Source organism: Crotalus tigris, unplaced genomic scaffold (genome assembly GCF_016545835.1).
Source record: "Crotalus tigris isolate CLP2741 ecotype Arizona unplaced genomic scaffold, ASM1654583v1 scf7180000018523.1292444, whole genome shotgun sequence".
Classification (NCBI taxonomy): domain Eukaryota; kingdom Metazoa; phylum Chordata; class Lepidosauria; order Squamata; family Viperidae; genus Crotalus; species Crotalus tigris.
Window position 1 is genome coordinate 237,872 of NW_024097056.1, and position 19,259 is coordinate 257,130.

General features: G+C 42.7%; 1 protein-coding gene across 12 annotated transcripts in view; it reads left to right on the top strand.

Annotated features, from left to right (window-relative positions):
• PPFIBP1 (PPFIA binding protein 1) overlaps positions 1–12,542 on the top strand; it is a 106,540-nt gene extending 93,998 nt beyond the window's left edge. For all 12 annotated transcript variants that reach the window (XM_039353420.1, XM_039353422.1, XM_039353425.1 and 9 more), the window contains 9 exons: positions 170–320; positions 2,552–2,663; positions 3,901–3,989; positions 4,850–4,972; positions 5,813–5,938; positions 6,118–6,306; positions 7,583–7,762; positions 9,373–9,438; positions 10,182–12,542. In XM_039353420.1, coding sequence (XP_039209354.1) covers positions 170–320; positions 2,552–2,663; positions 3,901–3,989; positions 4,850–4,972; positions 5,813–5,938; positions 6,118–6,306; positions 7,583–7,762; positions 9,373–9,438; positions 10,182–10,268 — 1,123 coding nt within the window. In that variant the 3' untranslated portion in view covers positions 10,269–12,542. The remainder of the gene's footprint in view (positions 1–169; positions 321–2,551; positions 2,664–3,900; positions 3,990–4,849; positions 4,973–5,812; positions 5,939–6,117; positions 6,307–7,582; positions 7,763–9,372; positions 9,439–10,181) is intronic.
• The last annotated feature ends 6,717 nt before the right edge of the window (positions 12,543–19,259 follow it).

Consider the following 19,259-nt stretch of genomic DNA (forward strand, 5'->3'; position numbering starts at 1 on the left):
ATGTCATCAAATCTCGGTATTTGAGTCAACAAGTCAATCTGATCAAAATTCTCTTCCCCCTCTTCTAATATCATATAAACAATGTAGTCCATTTTATTCCATATTATAGTTTCAGCTTGTTTATAGGGATCCAATCTTGAAACAATGTCTACTTGCCATTATTCTTTAGTGATTTGGACATGCCATTTGCTAAATGGACGAAAGAACAAGTTTGTAACTGGCTACACGATCAGGGCCTGGGTTTTTACATCGGCAATGGAAAACACTGGATACTGTCTGGTCAAACCCTTTTGCAAGCATCTCAGACCGATTTAGAGAAGGTAACAAACTTATTATTTTTTTTTCCATATGCAGTTGACTTGAGAGTTGTGGAGTCCCTGGTGCTCTCTTGGCTGGGTTGTTTTCTTGCAGACGTTTTATAACCCGCCTAGGTAACATCATCAGGGCTGATCAGGTCATGAAATGCCTGCAAGGAATCCGCCAACCTCAGAGAGCACCAAGGACCCCACAGTTCAACCCTGAGCTATAAATATTCTCTTCTCTTGGTGACTTGAGAGTTGTAATGAAGTTCAGCTAAGTAGCAATTCATCTACTATCTGGATAGCATAACAAAGGCTGCCATCTTGTGTCCATAAGATGTATGTATGTATGTATGTATGTATGTATGTATGTATGTATGTATTTGTTTTCTGAGGTTTTCACGGGTGTTTGTATGTATGTCTTTGGTTATTCGGGTTTTCTCCCGCATAAAATTGGAAGTGTCTTGGCGACGTTTCGACGAAGTCCCATTCGTCATCTTCAGGCTGGTGTTTTCAGCTTCGTGCTTCTCCTTGAAGCACGAAGCTGAAAACACCAGCCTGAAGATGACGAATGGGACTTCGTCGAAACGTCGCCAAGACACTTCCAATTTTACGTGGGAGAAAACCCGAATAACCAAAGACCTACGTACGTATGTATGCAGTGGTGGGATTCAGCTGGTTGACACCAGTTCAGCAGAACCGGTAGCTATTTTTTTGTTGCCCAGGCTGTGTTAGCTGCAGGAGAACACAGCTGCGTACTTTTCAATTTTAAGGAGCTGCAGCCTTTTCTGCAGAGAGATGGAAAAATATGTTTCACTAATGTTATTAATGGAAAAAATTTTAGCCCTGACTTCTTTAAATGCAGAGAGCAACCTTGCAGTCAATCAGAAGGGAAGTATTTATTTTTTTCCCACTTTACGCAAAATACAGTGTGGGTGGCAATTTCCTTGAATGTATTAAAACCATCTATAATGGCCTTGCTGTTCCTTTTATATTAACTTTGCCTGAGGATTTGAGTTCAGAACAGCAAACCTGTTTTTCTTCTCCTAGCTGACAGGTTGATTGTGATCTCCATAGAGAATTGTGTTCAACTGCCGCTGCTCCTGCCTGTGGTGTTATATTACAGTTTTTGTTGCTTGGTGTAATATGCCCCCATACTATTTGGAGTTTGCATGTTAGTCTTTGCATGTCAACGAAGAATTCTCTAATCTGCAGTTCAGTGCCGGTAACAGAGAACAAATGCATATGTTGTGCAATTGATTTATTATAAAAAAGAGGTTGAGACTCTGGAAAGAGTGCAGAGAAGAGCAACTAGGATTATTAAAGGCCTGGAGATTAAAACATATGAAGAGCGATTGCAGGAATTGGGTCTGGCTAGTCTAGTGAAAAGAAGAACTAGGGGTGACATGATAGCAGTCTTCCAATATTGGAGGGGCTGCCATAAAGAAAAGGGGGGGTCTACTTATTTTCCAAAGCACCTGAAGGCAGGATAAGAAGCAACAGATGAAAACTAACCAAGGAGAGAAGCAACCTCAAACTAAGGAGAAACTTCCTGAGAGTTAGACCTATTAACCAGTGGAACAACCTGCCTCCAGAAGCTGTAAATGCTCCATCACTGGAAGTTTTTAAGACGAGATTGGACAACCATTTGTCTGAAACGGTATAGGGTTTCCTGCCTAAGCAGGGAGTTGGACTAGATGACCTCCAAGGTCCCTTCCAACTCTGTTATTCTGTTCTGTTCTGTTCTATTCCTTATTCTATTCTACATTCTATTCTATTCTACATTCTATTCTGCTCTATTCTGCATTCTACTCTATTCTATTCTACATTCTGTTCTATTCTCATTCTACATTCTATTCTACTATATTCTGCATTGTGTACTATTCTGTTCTATTCTATTCTGTTCTGTTCTGTTCTGTATTTATTTTGCTTCTGGAGCAGCTGATATTCTTGCCTCGCTTCATTTTGAGTTGTTTATATGTTTCTACTGTGCCTAAGCGTCTAGGGTTTGCTTGATTGCAAAAGAGAGCAAAGCAATAAAAGAAATTGCTAATAAACTCCAACAGTTTTATAGCGGGGGAATGATAACGAGATATAGCACAGCCTTGGTTCTCTGAATCAAGCATTTGGGCCTTGGAAATGTCCTATTTGTGAATCTGTTTCACAAGCTTGCCCTCACCTGCATTTAAAGGAAGCCTTGAACCGAAAGATTAATCTTTATAACAAGTCATTATTTTGTGCCCCGTTTATAGGAACTTGGAATAAAGCATCTGCTACATCGGAAAAAGCTTCAACTTGCACTTCAGGCTTTGGGTTCAGAAGAAGAAAACAACCACGGAAAATTGGACTATAATTGGGTTACACGTACGTTCCCTTCCCTTTTTTAAAAAGATTAGAGAGGATTTACAGGTGTACCCACCTCACTGTATCAGGAGAATATTTGTATACATCGAAAGTCAGCTTGTTTGCACAGTCAGCTAGATGCTTAGTCTGGATTTGGCCTTTTTAATCCACCTATCAAGTCCTTTCCAAGGTTGTTATGACTACCTCTGCTTATCCTATCTTCTTGGTAACTAGGTAGCCTTGGTAACTAGGTAACCTTGGTAACTAGGTAAGATTATCTATGCTAGAAAGGAATGGAGTTTTCTGCCCATTTATGTCAGGGGTAGGCAACCTTGGCTCTTTTATGACTTGTGGACTTCAACTCCCAGAATTCCTGAGCCAGCACAGCTCAGCTTGGAAACCTCTCCCTTTCCCCTCAGCATGGCTGACTCAGGAATTCTGGGAGTTGAAATCCACAAGTCATAAAAGGGCCAAGGCTGCCAACCGCTGTTCTAGTGGCTTGCCTTGTCAATATTGGTGGGAGGGGATTTTGGGAGATATGTACAATATGTAGATGTTGTTTATCTCTATGTGTCTATCGATGGCCAATTTGTCAGACTGCCAAGTTTCCAGGAATTCTCTAGCACATAGGTCCCCAACCCCCCAGTCTGTGGACCGGTACCGGGCCACGGCATGCCAGCAACCAGTCTGCACAAACAAGCAAAGCCCCATCCGCAGGATGCAGCCAGCACACAAGACCACGCACCCAGATGAGCACAGATTAATACCAAGGTTAACATCAGAACAATAACCAAGAAGTAAACAATACCCCAATCAAGGAACTGCTAAACCAGCTAACAGTAAACAGCTCAATTAAGGGACGACAAGATCAGGGGTAGGCAACCTTGGCTCTTTTATGACTCATGGACTCCCAGAATTCCTGAGCCAGCCATGCTGAGGGGAAAGGGAGAGGTTTCCAAGCTGAGCCATGCTGGCTCAGGAATTCTGGGAGTTGAAGTCCACCAGTCATAAAAGAGCCAAGGTTGCCTACCCCTGAGACCATTCCCCCCATCACTGACAGGGCAACCCACTAGAATGTAAACTGAGAGCAGACCCCGCTCCCTCCTAGCTCTGATGATGTTACCTAGCTGGGTAATGAAATGTCTGCAAGAAAACCACTGAGCTCAGAAAACACCAAGGACTCCTCACAGAAGGCATTGTTCACTCATGATGTTTCATTAGTTTAATCCACACTTGTGTGTTTTCCTTCTCTTTCTAGGGTGGCTGGATGACATCGGGCTGCCCCAGTACAAGACACAATTTGACGAAGGCAAGGTGGACGGCCGAATGCTTCATTACATGACCATTGTAAGCAGCTTAATTGTCGTGTCATTGACGGATGGTCCTCGACTTTGAGCCCACAATTTCTGTTGCTCAGTTGCCCGATGAGTTTCACGCCATTTTGCCATGATTGTTAAGTGGACCACTGCTGTTGTTAAATTAGTAACACGGTTGTTAAGCGAATCCAGCTTCCCCCTTGACTTTGCTTGTCAGGAGGTCGCAAAAGGGGATCACGTGACCCCCCTGGGACACGGCAACGGTCATAAGTACGAACCAGTTGCCAAGCACCTGAATTTTGATCATGTGACCGTGGGGATTGCTGCAACGGTCGTAAGTGTGAAACAACGGTCATAAATCCCTTTTTTCGGCACCGTTGTCATTTTGAACGGTCACTAAATGAACTGTTGTAAGTTGAGGACAACTTTCCGTGTGTTCTGAGTTGTCGTAGTCAATGTGGTTTCAGGTAGCCCTCGACGTACGACTTGTTGCTAAGCAAAGAGAATGTTAAGTGAGTCACACCCGATTTTACAACCCTTTTTGCCACAGTGGTTGTTAAGCGAATCACACGGCCCTTAAGCACATCAAGCTTCCCTACTAGCCTTGCTTGTTGGAAGCTGTCTGGGAAGGTTGCAAATGGTTCTAAAATACATGCGGGTTGTCAAGTAACCAAATTTTCATCACGTGACTGCAGCAGTCATAAACACGAGGACCAGTTATAAATCACCTTTTTCAGTGAGGTCGTAACTTGAAACAGGGTTGCTAAATGAACGGTTGAAAGTCGAGGACCATCCGCAGCGCTGTACTAGATCAATGCAGCTTCCCCCTCTGATATCTGATTGTGCCTTTGTTCTTTTTTGTTGGTTTGTTCTTGGCGCCCACCTCAACAGGATGACTTGTTATCCTTGAAAGTTCTGAGCGTCCTCCACCATCTGAGCATCAAGCGTGCCATCCAGGTCCTCAGAATAAACAACTTTGAACCCAACTGTCTTCGCAGGAGACCATCTGATGAGGTAGCCGCCACTAATATTCAAACGTCGTATTTATTCATGGTCATCATTCATTATAATGACTTTTTTGGGCAGGCAATTTTAAGGCCATTTCTTCCATAGAATACATATAAAATTGCCATCTGCCAGGAGTCTTAAAGAATTTGGTGTAATGTAAGCAGAATGGATGGATGGATGGATGGATGGATGAATGAGTGGATGGATGGATGGATGGATGGATGGGCGGGTGGGTGGATGGGTTGGTGGGTGAATGGGTGGATGGATGAGTGGTGGATGGATGGATGGATGAGTGAATGGATGAGTGGATGGGTGGGTGGATGGACGGATGAGTGGATGGGTGGATGGATAGAAGGGCGGACGGATGGGTGGATGGATGGATGGATGGATGGATGGGTGGATGGGTTGGTGGGTGAATGGGTGGATGGGTGGGTGGATGGGTGGATGGATGAGAATGGATGAGTGGATGGGTGGGTGGATGGGTTGGTGGGTGAATGGGTGGATGGGTGGGTGGATGGATGAGAATGGATGAGTGGATGGGTGGGTGGATGGATGGATGAGTGGATGGGTGGATGGATAGATGGGCGGACGGATGGGTGGATGGATGGGTGGGTGGATGGGTTGGTGGGTGAATGGGTGGATGGATGAGTGGTGGATGGATGGATGGATGAGTGGATGGATGGGCGGACGGATGGGTGGATGGATGGGTGGGTGGATGGATGGATGAGTGGATGGATGGGTGGGGGGGTGGGTGGATGGATGGGTAGATGGATGGATGGATGGATAGGTGGGTGGGTGGTGTATGGATGGGTGAATGTTTTAATTTGTTGTATTTTTGATTGTCAGAATAACATCACCCCATCAGAAGTTTCCCAGTGGACGAACCATCGAGTGATGGAATGGTTGCGTTCTGTTGATCTGGCTGAATACGCTCCTAATTTAAGAGGAAGCGGTGTTCACGGTGGCTTAATGGTAATTATTCCATTTTGATATCTTTTCTTTAGTCAATGTCTTGGATTTTATTTAGTTGAGTGGTTAGCATCTTCCAGACGTTCGGAAGGATTTTCATCTTGAGCGTTTTGCAAATTCATGTGGTTGATGAAAAGGTACCGGACGCACAAGTTTTAAAATCTCGTTTTTTGTGGCCGCAGGTTCTGGAACCTCGTTTTAACGTAGAGACCTTGGCACAGCTGCTGAACATCCCACCAAACAAGACGCTGCTGAGACGGCACTTGGCCACCCATTTTAATTTGCTGATTGGAAGCAAAGCTCAACAAGAAAAATGCGAGGCCATGGAAGCTCCTGATTATGTCCTTCTCACAGCTACTGCCAAAGTGAAGGTATTGGAAGAAGAATGTTGGTTTCTAGCTTATCTCTGCAGTAATTCACTGCTCATTCCAGGAGTTTGATCCTGATGGGGCTCAAGGTTGACTCAGCCTTCCATCCTTCAGAGGTCGGTAAAATGAGGACCCAGGTTGTTGGGGGCAACAGGCTGATTCTGTAAACTGCTTAGAGAGGGCTGTAAAAGCACTGTGAAGTGGTATATAAGTCTAAGTGCTATTGCTGTTGCCCTTCCTTCCTTCCTTCCTTCCTTCCTTCCTTCCTTCCTTCCTTCCTTCCTTCCTTCCTTCCTTCCTTCCCTCTCCATTCCGTTCCGTTCCATTCTATTCTATTCTATTCTATTCTATTCTATTCTATTCTATTCTATTCTATTCTATTCTATTCTATTCTATTCTATTCTAATTTCTATTCTATTCTATTCTAATTTCTATTCTGTTCTGTTCTATTCTATTCTATTCTATTCTATTCTATTCTATTCTTATTTCTATTCTATTCTATTCTTATTTCTATTCTATTCTATTCTATTTTATTCTATTTATTCTTATTTCTATTCTATTCTATTCTTATTTCTATTCTATTCATTTCTATTCTATATTCTATTCTATTCTAATTTCTATTCTATTCTATTCTAATTTCTATTCTGTTCTGTTCTATTCTATTCTATTCTTATTTCTATTCTATTCTATTGTTATTTCTATTCTATTCTATTCTATTTTATTCTATTTATTCTTATTTCTATTCTATTCTATTCTATTCTATTCTATTCTATTCTATTCTATTCTATTCTATTCTATTCTATTCTATTCTAGTGGCACAGGTGTTAGAGTACAGTATTGCAGGCTAACTCTACTCACACTGCCAGCAGTTCGATCCTGACCAGCTCAAAGTTGACTCAGCCTTTCGTCCTTCCATGGACAGGACCCAGATGAGGACCCAGATTGTTGGGGGACAAGATGCTGACTCTGTAAACCCCTTAGAGAGAGCCTGTAAAAGTACTATGAAGCGGTACATAAGTCTAAGTGCTTTTGCTATTGCTAATCAGGGCTAAAAAGTGAATGGATAAGGTGTTCCAGAGAATGCAGGAATGTGAGGTTGTGGTTTTGCCACCCCCCGGGATCATACGATTGCCTTCCAAAGTTGCTGCATGATCTCAAAAAACAAAACAAAACTGCTCCTCCTATACAACATAAACATAAGCGATTAGCAGCATACATTTTTGAGCTCAATTATGGTCATACTGAAGGCTTTCTCTTTCACTGGCCATTTCTCTTTCAGCCAAAGAAACTGCCCTTCAGTAACTTTGGAAATTTGAGAAAGAAGAAGCAAGAAGACGGGGAAGAGTATGTGTGCCCGATGGACTTGGGTCAGGTGGCGGGACCTGGATCCAAAAAAGGATTTAAGGCGGGTTTAGACGTCAGAATGTACGATGACGACGATCTGGACAGATTGGAACAGGTATCTGTCGTGATGTTTCAGACACCCTTTAGAGCAGCGGTTCTCAACCTATGGGTCATGACCCCATTTGGGGTCGATCGACCATTTCACGGGGGTCGTCAAGCAAGGCTGTCCGCCATTTTTTTCCCCCTTTTCCGGTGGGTGCCTTACCTTCCTTGGGCTGGGCCAGCTGGTGGCCCAGCCGGTGGTTGGCCTGCTCTGTCTCTGCCGCTTGCCAGCTATGGCTCGGCCGGCGTAGGGGGCGGCACCACGCATGCGCGGCGCTCCCGGGCAGGGAAAGTCCTCGACTTACGACCGGTTGGGTAGTCCTCGACTTAAGACCGGTTTAGTCCTCGACTTAAGACCGGTTTAGTCCTTGATTTACGACCGGTTGGGGGTCGCGGTGTTAAAAAGGTTGAGAACCACTGCTTTAGAGTTAAGTTGAAAACAGAACGATTAATGGGCTGTCCATCACTCTCTGTGTCTGTCTTGCCTCTTTCCCATCTTGTGTTGCTCAGTTTCCGTATCTTGACTATGTCTTATACAACCTGATTAACTCCTATAGCAGTGATGGCGAACCTTTTAGAGACCAAGTGCCCCAAAACTGGCCCCGCCCCCGCTTCACCCCCTACCCTGGTCCCACCTCCACCCTGCCTGCCCGCAGGACCGCTCACCACCTCCAGGGCCCGCCGCAGATCACCCAGGCAGCCCAGCAGTGCCATGGCGGCCACACCCTCTGCCCGCACCCCACAGCATCAACTGTGCGCGATGGGGCGTGAGGGCAGAGTCTTGTCTACGCTGCCTGGCTGCCATGTCCTTGGCTGCACTGCTCTGCGTGGGCGACTCTCGGGGGCGACTCTCCTCCAGGGGGGCTGCTGGTGAGGAGGGGGTCGTGGGGGGAGGCGAGGCTGGGGCAACGGCACATGTGCCCACAGAGAGGGCTCTGCGTGCCGCCTCTGGCACCCGTGCCATAGGTTCGCCACCACTGTCCTATAGCCACAATTCTGGAGCTTCCAGCAGTCACTGATCGAACGAAAGCATCTTAGGGTACCTACATTTCCTCTGAGGATTATAAGAAACTTAAGGGGTGATGTTTTGGAAGTTACCCCATTGTATCCATCTGACAGTCTTGCCCAAGATTGGCTCGGTTCAACACTTTGTGAAGTTAGCACATTTTTAAAAAAAATTTTTTTCATGTTGGACAATCCCCCTCTGTGTCTATATGGAGATTCTCAACCATCCAGGCCATGGTTGTCCCAAAGAAGCTTTTCCAAAGGCTGGATTTTCTTGGTTGCTTTTCCTGGAAAACATTTAGCTTCTCTTCCAAGAAGCTTCTAATGGATGCACGAAAAGCTCCTTAGATGCGTGAAAAGCTCTTTTACTTCAAATTGCTCCCCAGACTTACTCAAGTCCTGCCTGAAGCTTCCAGAATATGTCTCCAGGGATCCAATCTGGATCGGTCATCGGAACCAGAGGTTTTGTCGTCCGAGCTTTCGGACTTTGTGCTATAACCCAACTTCAGGGAACATCTCTCTAGCTAGCCCATGTGTCCAATTTAGCATTGACAGTAAATACAGTTACATAATACAGGATTTATATGAAGGTCACATACTATTTTTCTTTCCATATAGATGGAAGATTCTGAAGGGACTGTGAGGCAGATTGGGGCATTTTCTGAAGGCATCAACAACTTGACCGTAAGTCGTTGTTTAATTCAGGGGTCCCCAACCTGTGGTCTGCAGCTCACTACCGGGTCGTGGCCTACTGGCCACCGGGTCACAGAACTCGTGCTAACGCCGCCGCTGCTATGCAAATGGGACGCTGCGGGGTGAAAACAGGGCACCACCACTCTGCAAATGGGGCACCTCTGCTATGCAAATGGCAGCACATGGCACAAAAAACGGGCAGCACACGGCGCAAAAATGGGGGAAAATTGGGCGGTGGGCGTCGGGCGGCCGAAAACCCGGGCTCCACACAGCGCAAAAATGGGGGGAAACTGGGCTGCGTGCGGCATGAAAACTGTGCAGCATGCAGTGTGAAAACTGGGTGGCGCATGGCGCAAAATTGGGGAAAACTGGGCAGCACGCGGTGTGAAAACAGGTGGCGTGCTGTGCAAAAACTGGGGGGCGCACGGTAGAAAAATGGGGAACCAGGCGACATGCAGTGCAAAAAACGGGCGCCGCACAGCATGAAAATGGGCAATGCTAATGTCCATGCGGCAAAACCAGCACGGTGCTAACAAGTGTCACACGGGTGCTAGCACCGCCCCGTTTGCGTCGCACGTGCTCACGGCTCCATTTGTGTGTGTGCGTGGCTGAGGAATTCTGGGAGCTGAAGTCCACAAGTCTGAAAAGATGCCAACATTGAGGACTCCTGCCTTAGGTGGCTAGTGGGTTTTGTCTGATCTGCCAATTAATTCTCCCACGTCTTCCCTTTCCAGCACATGTTGAAAGAAGATGACATGTTTAGAGACTTGGCCACGTGTTCTCCCAGTGCCAGCATCACAGATGAGGACTCCAATGTGTGACAGGGTCAGCAAGGGACCTATTTTGGCATCCCGCTTCTGTATGCGATGGACACCGCACCTTGTGTGAAGTAATTTTTGCTTCTGTTCGCAAGAACTGATGGCGCAGAGGGGTGAGATCGTAAGAGGTTCTTATCCATCCAAATTCTGGTAAATTGATGAGATGAGAAGAGAGGACGTCATAATCCCCTCCCCTTTTTTCCCTCTTGCGTAGCAATCTGTGCCAACCTTTTTAATAAGACTCTACAGCATAATGTTTTAGCGTCCACAATGTGCCACAATGTACCCTTGTAATTTTCTTTTTCTTCCAGTAATGCAAAAAAAAAGGGGGGGGGGAACACACCAACTACAGACCCCCTGACAGTAGCATCCATTGTCAAGGTATCTGCAGAAAATTTTTTTTCCCCGTTTTCCTCTTCAAATCGGCTGCGTAACCTCTTGTGTTGAAAAATCTTGTATGTTTTTTTTTAAAATGCAGTTTTTATGAAAAAGAAAAAAAAATGTATCGAGTACATAATGGATCGGAAGTTTTATACTGTGATGTAAGGTGATACCGTAAAGCCTAAAAGCCAGCTGGATACTGGAGAAGTCCATTCCTCTTGCAAATTGCTCGCGTGGAATTGCAGGCCCGTTTTTGCAAGCGGGATCTGCTCTCTGACACGAGGAATGAAATAATTAAAAATGTCCCTGAACGTGCCATGGGAAAACGTGTCCCTTTCCCCTTTATAAAATACGGTTTTTAATAGGGTTTTAAACTTTAGTTGTTGCAACTGAAAATCTGGAGAGAGAGACACACACACACAACAACGTGTGGCTTTCTACATCCACAAAGCCAATTTTTCCCCCCCTTTTCCCCCACGTACTGGATTGCAAAATTTTATAACGATGAGGGATTTTAGCCAATTCATGCTATTTTACAGTATTAAATTCAAATACGAACTCTTGCCTTTGACTTACCATTTGTGATAACGTACCATATTGAATGTTTATGCTTGTTTTTTTAAAAGATAAAGCATGTCTTTTTTTTAACTATATATATATTTTTTAAATGATCATACTTGTCAAATTAGCCACTGAAAACCGTGGGCCGGCCTCTCGCTCTCTCTTTTCCTTTCCAATATCACTTTCCAATATTTTACTTTTAATTTCCTTTTTCTTTGGCTAAAATGATGGGGATGCAAAGATTTGGAATTTACTCTCTGAATGATCGGCTGGTGCTATAAAGATAATGTTGACCTCAACGTTGGAATTGCTGATCCAAAGATTTTTGCAAGAATAGCTAATTAGGTTTTTGGCATGTAATCAGGTACCAATGTTAGTGATGGTTAGTGTATCCCTTCCATTGAATCTCATTCATTCAGCTCACGGGATTGTAATATTTTAGATGGGATCTGGATAAAAAGACTTCCAATGTTTCATCTCATCAAAAACAATTTGTTTCCTGAAATTTTTCAATAGTAGTTACATTTCCTTTTCTGACGAGCTTTGGTTTCATTTCTGAGATATGTAAAATTGGGTTGAAACCGAATTCTCTGCTAACTGGTGCTGATCTGAACATTTCTGCTCCATGCTCATTTATTTATAGTTGGAACCATGATTAAAATTCATTGCACTCTTGCTCAATACAATAATCGGTTTTTACCTTTTTAATGTCTCAAAAAGCTTCCTCAGTATGGTCTATGCAACAAGGACTCCCTTAATAATTTTCAAAATGTGTTCATAACCGTTTTGGTTCATTGGGTTCCTGAGCCTGTTCAAGTGAAGGCAGACAACTTTTGTAAATAAATGTAATTTATGAATTAAGGAATTAGCTTCCTTAATTAAAAGAAAAACACGGCCCTACCAGCAGCCCACTCAGGTTATTGGCAAAATTTGTCTAATTATAAAATTGTGTCTTCTACTCTCTAGAAACAGGTTTTGCACTATTTGGATATAATACACCCAGAAAAGCAAGCTCAGATGCAAAATCATGTTAATCCAAAGAATCAAATCACAATGTAACTATTTTTTTTTTAAAAAAATAGCTGTTGTGCATTATGAAGAGAATCAGATATATTAATTTTTACTATCGTTTTTTTCTGGTTAGGTAAATAGTTATTATTACTACGGGTCTGGGGAGAGTAATATAAGACTCATAATTAAGCCAAGTGGTTTATATAAATGCACATGAAATGAAATATCATTATGGTATTTTATTGGGATGTTTATCTATGAAGAGGTCAGTGGAAGTATATGTATTGCTGTGTTAAATAAATAAAAACCTACTGAAAAATAAAATGAATTACGCTTATTTATTAGATTTTTAAAGATCAGGGGTGGTTGACTTCTGATGAAAAAAGGATTTAAAAATATATGATTTTTTTTATTGAATTGAAAAACGGAAGACAAAAAAGTGAAAGAAACAATGATCATCTGGGCAAAAAACTTTGAGCATGACATAGAATGAGAGAAATGGCAAAATCGGTGGGAAAGAAATTACAAATTGACAATGGCTACTTCGTACAAAGAAAACTTACATAAAATGTTTTTATAGATGGCATTTCCCACCTGTTAGATTAGCAAACCTGTTTAAAAATATGTCTAGAAAATGTTAGAAATGTAATCAAAGAAGAGCAGTTGCATTTGTGCAGAGTCCTAAAATCCTTTTTCCTCAATGCTTTTGAAGATGCACTTTGCAAATGCCTACAGAAGTGGCCAAAATTGTGGAAACCTTTTGGGAAAAGTGTATTTTTGAGGTTGGATGGCTAATAATACCACTTTTGTTTTGAGTAGTACCATAAAATTATATATCACTGGAAAGATCATTTAATCAAGAATGTCATGCAACAAAGTTTGTTCAATTATTTGTACTGTATTCTGTGAAAAGTTATAGCCAAATAACCAGAAAAAGGAAGCACAACTTGCTTAGGTTGATCTCAGGTAGCTTTCCTTCATCTGATTGTAGCCAATGAGCATGAGTTTTTAGAGAGCCAATCGGGTGTCATCTTGTTTTGGCCATGAGCCAATCAGATCACAGTAGGATTCAATTATTGATGTCATGTATTGAAGCTGAGAGGAGGACATTGGTCAGTGTGTTATGGGATGGCTATCAAGTTGGTTGGGGTTTTTCTGTGTTCTTTCATTTAGTGAGCTTGCAAAAAGTAATAAAATTAAAGGAATGGTGCAAAGAGTTGACTGGTCGCCCAGAAAGCAATGTAAAATAGTATTATTAGGTGAACAAGGCTACAGTTATAAAGAAATTGGAAGAAAAATTGGTGGAAACTTAATCAAAGGTGGCATACATATGTTGTTCATAGTATGTTTAGGTGTGTGTCATGTATGTGTTTCACCTTGAGAGCGGGCAACTAAATTTCATTTTTGATGTGTGGCATTTCTATTGTACACTTTTTCCAAAAGGTTTCCATAATTTTGGCCACTAGTGTAGTTCTGTGTAACTTCATTCACTAAAATCTGATAACTGTATTTCAGGTCATTTTTTTTTTAGTAATTTTTTTGTGCATCAATAAATGTTTTTTTTTTAAACAAAGTTTCTAACTGGTCTTGAGTAGTTTAAACTATAGATGGAGGGGAGTGGCAGTCAGGAAATGTGACATGTTTTCCGTTGATGTGTAGGGAGCTTTGTAATGCAGCTTTGTCATGGGGAAAATGCACATGACTTTATATAAATATGGAACTGACTCACTAGCTGGAGGGCTATGCAACATTTGATAACCTTCAAGTAACGGGCAGCAGGTTTTGAAATGAAGTTTCATGCATGCTAAGAACTCAGTAACAACACGATGTGATTGTTTTTCATAGCTGTATTTGTCCAAATGGAGTTTTCATGCGTTTTCAGTAACTCAATATGTAACTTTGATGTGTGTGTGTGTACACTACCCCTTCAATTAATTCTAGAACTACTTAAGACATTTGAAGAAAAATGGAGGGAAAATTCAATGTGCAGAGATATGTTGATCTACTATATATCAATATATTTTTTATGCAAATCAAAACAGGAACTCCTACTCAGAGAAACGCAGGTTGTTCCCGATTTGTCTGCAAGTCATGATAGCAGAATGCTGAGAGTTACACAACAGAACACACTCAGGAACTTAACAGTACATGCAAATAATCCAAACAACGTGCTATGTTTGATCCTATGATCAAAAACAACACAACAAGGATGTGCAAAGCGCTCCATTCGTTGAATGGGGGGTTCTGAGAAACCTTGTGTTTCATCCAGGCACAGACAAGTATAGGGTCCAGATCCAGAACATAAATGTTCTGGTTGGGTTTCCTGCAGTGAGGTCAATGGGTAAAGGAGAAAGTGTTTAGAGGTGGGACAGGATAGCATCTGAAGGGAGACGAAGCAAATGAAGGTGTTGGGAGATGGAGAGAGAAGCAGGTGAGACTCTAGGAAGAGTGTGGAGAAGAGCAACAAAGATGATCAGGGGACTGGAGGGTAAAACATGTAAAGAACGGATGCTGGAATTGGGTATGTCTAGTTTAATGAAGATAAGGACCAGGGGGGACATGATAGCAGTCTTCCAATATCTCGGGCTGCCACAAAGAAGAGGGAGTCAAGCAACCTAGAACTAAGGTGACATTTCCTGACAGTGAGAACAATTAGCCAGTGGAACAACCTGCCTCCAAAAGCTGTGAATGCTCCAACACTGGAAGTTTTCAAGAAGAGATTGGATAGCCATTTGTCTGAAATGGTATAGGGTTTCCTACTGAGCAGGGGGTTGGACTAGAAGACCTCCAAGGTCCCTTCCAACTTTGTTATTCTATTCTATTCTATTCTACTCTACTCTACTCTACTCTACTCTATTCTACTCTACTCTACTCTACTCTACTCTACTCTACTCCATTCCATCTATTCTATTCTATTCTATTCTATTCTATTCTATTCCACATCTTCTCTTCTCTTCTCTTCTCTTCTCTTCTCTTCTCTTCTCTTCTCTTCTCTTCTCTTCTCTTCTCTCTTCCCTTCCCTTCCATTCTATTCCATTCCATATATTCTATTCTATTCTATTCTATTCTATTCTATTCTATTCTATTCTATTCTATTCTATTCTATTCTATTCTATTCTATTCCACATCTTCTCTTCTCTTCTCTTCTCTTCTCTCTTCCCTTCCCTTCCCTTCCCTTCCATTCCATATATTCTATTTTATTCCATTCCATGCCACATATTCTATTCTATTCTATTCTATTCTATTCTATTCTATTCTATTCTATTCTATTCTATTCCACATCTTCTCTTCTCTTCTCTTCTCTTCTCTTCTCTCTTCCCTTCCCTTCCCTTCCCTTCCATTCCATATATTCTATTTTATTCCATTCCATGCCACATATTCTATTCTATTCTATTCTATTCTATTCTATTCTATTCTATTCTATTCTATTCTATTCTATTCTATTCTATTCTATTCTATTCTATTCTATTCTATTCCTTATTATTCTATTATTGCCTTAAGGCTGAGGGACATGCCTGGAGTTGGGGTGATGTAGCAGGTAAGGAGAAAGGAAGAGGAAATAGGAAGATTGGGAGAGAGATGAATGGATGGGCTTTGTGGATGAGAACTTCAAGTGCATAAAACTTGCTCTGCTTGGACCATGAAAACCCTCCAGAACTGGCCAAAACCTGAAGCCACCAAGATGTTCCAAGTTTCACTTCTGCCCAGAATTTCCAAACCACAACGCGTCCCATGGACACGATAAGAGCATATTCTCACAACATAGTATCTAATGGACTCAAAATAGTCTTCTACAGCTTTTTGCTTATATGACTTGGAAAAGTACAAATTTTATTCTGAGATGCAGACAGCTGCAGAGACAAGGTCCTTTGGACGTGTCCCCTCGTCCCCATTTAAGAGTTGACATGTAAATAAATAACGCAGGCACTTAGGAATGCCACTTTGGTGACAAAAGTAAGAAAGACTCTTACTTTCTAAATATCCATGGAAAAATTTCTGCCATGAGTTCTTTGCACCAAAAGCCACCAAATCCTGTATGAAGAGGGCCAGGCTATGATTGAATCCCTCTTCTATAATCTGGTTTTGGAACAAAATGGATGGATTGCAGAGACCCTGAGTCAGATTCTATATTTTGTGTGTTGTCGGTCCTATTCTGGTTGCCAAGTACCACACAGCAGTTGTGATTCATACGTTCCCTAGGAATGTTATGAGTAAGAGTTGACTTGCTCTCTCAAAACAACTCATCAAGCTGAAATGGGGAGGAGAGAGAAAGGAACCAGGTTATTTAAAAAAAAAAAAAAAAAAAACTTGTAAGAGAAGGCAGATCTGTTTTTTTTTTTTTTTTTTTTAGATCAGATTAGCTGGAGCCGTTTTTCTCTGTTGGAAAATGTGATTGCAGAAAAAGGATGGTGAAAGGAATATTCCAAAGCAATATATCAGGATCAGCGGTGGGATTCAGCCAATTCGCACCACTTCGGCAGAACCGGAAACTAATTTTTTGTTGCCCAGACCCAGAATGGACTTCCGGAAGTGGCATCCACACAAGAGAACCGGTTGTTGTTGACATATTTGAATCCCACCACTCCTTCCTTCCTTCCTTCCTTCCTTCCTTCCTTCCTTCCTTCCTTCCTTCCTTCCTTCCTTCCTTCCTTCCTTCCTTCCTTCCTTCCTTCCTTCTTGTGGTAGGATTCAGGCAGTTCACACCAGTTCAGCAGAACTGGTAGCTAACTTTTTGTTGCCCAGGCCCAGAATGGACTTCTGGAAGCGGCATCCACACAAGAGAACCGGTTGTTCACATATTTGAATCCCACCACTGGCCAGAATTATTTTAGTAGTCCTCAACTTACAACAGTTCATTTAGTGACTTTAGTGGCCCTGAAAAAAGTGGCATCCCCGCGCTCGCGTGATCAGAATTCCAGATGCTTGAACAATTGGTTCATACTTAATGACGCTTGCCGTGTCCGGGGGGGGGGTCACGTGATCCCCTTCTGCGGCCTTCCAACAAGAAAAATCAGTGGGGGAAGCCAGATTCACTTAACAGCCAATCAACTGCAGTGATTCACTTAACCACTGTGGCAGGGAAGGTCGTAAAAGGGGGCAAAACTTTCTTAACAAATGTCTCACTTAACGACAGAAACGGGCTCAATTGTGGTCGTACGTTGAGGACTACCTGTAACAGACAAACCTTGATGGGTGTGGGATGTAATATTTCGTCGAGTCTTCAAGCCAAGCAGAAGTACCCAACGGACCCTCATTTTAGGAAAGAGTCTCGGTCTATTGAAGGCATCCATTGGCTCTCTTTGATGGGTCCCACTTGCAAGAGATGGTTCTGTGTATGGTGAGGAGAGCCCTTGGTCCCGCCTCCTTGCAGGCAGCCTGGTTGTCAGAACTTGTTCCCTAGCTGTGGCTTCCTTCTCTGGCCTGGTCTTTGCAGCTGGCTAACCAGCTGTCTCCCTCCTTCCTTGTTCCCCTTGTTTTCCTTTCTCATTCCCATCTCCTTTGTTCATTTATTTCCTTCCTTCCTTCCTTCCTTCCTTCCTTATTCCTTTGTTCCCATTTCCTTTCCCCTTTTCATTGCCATCTCCATTTCCTTCCTATTCCCTTCCTTGTTCTCATTCCCTTTCCCCTTCTCACTCCCATCTCCTTCCTTTGTTCATTTCCTTCCTTTCCCCTTCTCAATCCCATCGCCTTTGTTTATTTTCCTATTCCCTTTCCTTGTTCTTATTCCCTTTCCTCTTCACTCCCATTTCCTTTCTTTGTTCATTTCCTTCCTTTCCTTCTCATCGCCTTTGTTTATTTTGCTATCCCTTCTTCGTTGTTCTTATTCCCTTTCCCCTTCTCACTCCCATCTCCTTCCTTTGTTCATTTCCTTCCTTTCCCCTTCTCATTCCCGTCTCCCTCCTTCCTTCCCATTCCCTTCTTTCCTTTCCTCCCTTTTCATTCTTCCTTCCTTCCCATCTCCTCCTTCCTTCTTCCCTCCTTTCCCTTCCCTCCCCTTCCTTCCCTCCCCGTGTGGCGTGGTTATTAGAGTCATTTTATTTCTCTTCTTTCAACTCCCATTTGGGGGAACCCAGAATGTCAATTTCTGAAGATGCCTTTACCAATAGAACCCAATTCTTATTACTGGACTATCCATCTTGTTGCAAAAGTGTGTGTGTGTGTGTGTGGGGTAGACAACCTGGAAAGCTGGTCACCGATCTTCTGAATGACTCCGCTCAGAAATGCCGAGTTTTCTCTTTGTACAGGATCTTGTAAACCAGTGGTTCTCAACCTTTTTAATGCCGCGACCCCCAACCGGTCGTAAGTTGAGGACTACTCAACTGGTGCAACACCGTTTGCAGAATGGGACTTTTGGCGGGCTCAGCAGGGCAGAGACAGCATGGACAATTCCTATTGGCTTTTGAAAGCCAATAGAATTAGACTCTATTCAAGAGAGTCTATTCTATTGGCTTTCAAAAGCCAATAGAATAAAAGGGAGTAGCACAGCTAAGGAAAAGGGGGAAAAAATGGCGGACTGTGTTGTTTGGCAACCCCCGTGAAATGGTCGTTCGACCCCAAATGGGGTCCCGACCCACAGGTTGAGAACCACTGTTGTAAACGCATGGAACGCCAAAACAGGAGACCAAAACAAGCAGAAGGTCTCCCAGTTGATTTTAACCCGACATGAATGAATCAGAACTTGCAAAACATCTTAAGAGGGGAAAAAAAAGTTTTATTTCTACCACAAAGAGTTGAAAAAAGTCAAAGAGCTGAATAGGCGGGTAAAGTAATACAAAACACTTTGTATGACCAGGACCGGTGCTATTATTCAGCTTCAATGCGGTTAGTAAAAAGGGTGTTTTACTCACATTAAGCAAAAGGGAGTACAATATAAATTTTTATTTTCTGCGGCAGAAGGACGTTCAAGCAAAGAATCTAGCGCATAATCAAATTCATCCAGAGCTCATTTCCTTGATCTTTTTCATCCTCTAGCATTCTTTCCTTCTTGATCCGAAAGTCAAACTGCACGATAAGCTGAGAGCTATTTATGAAGCAAAGATG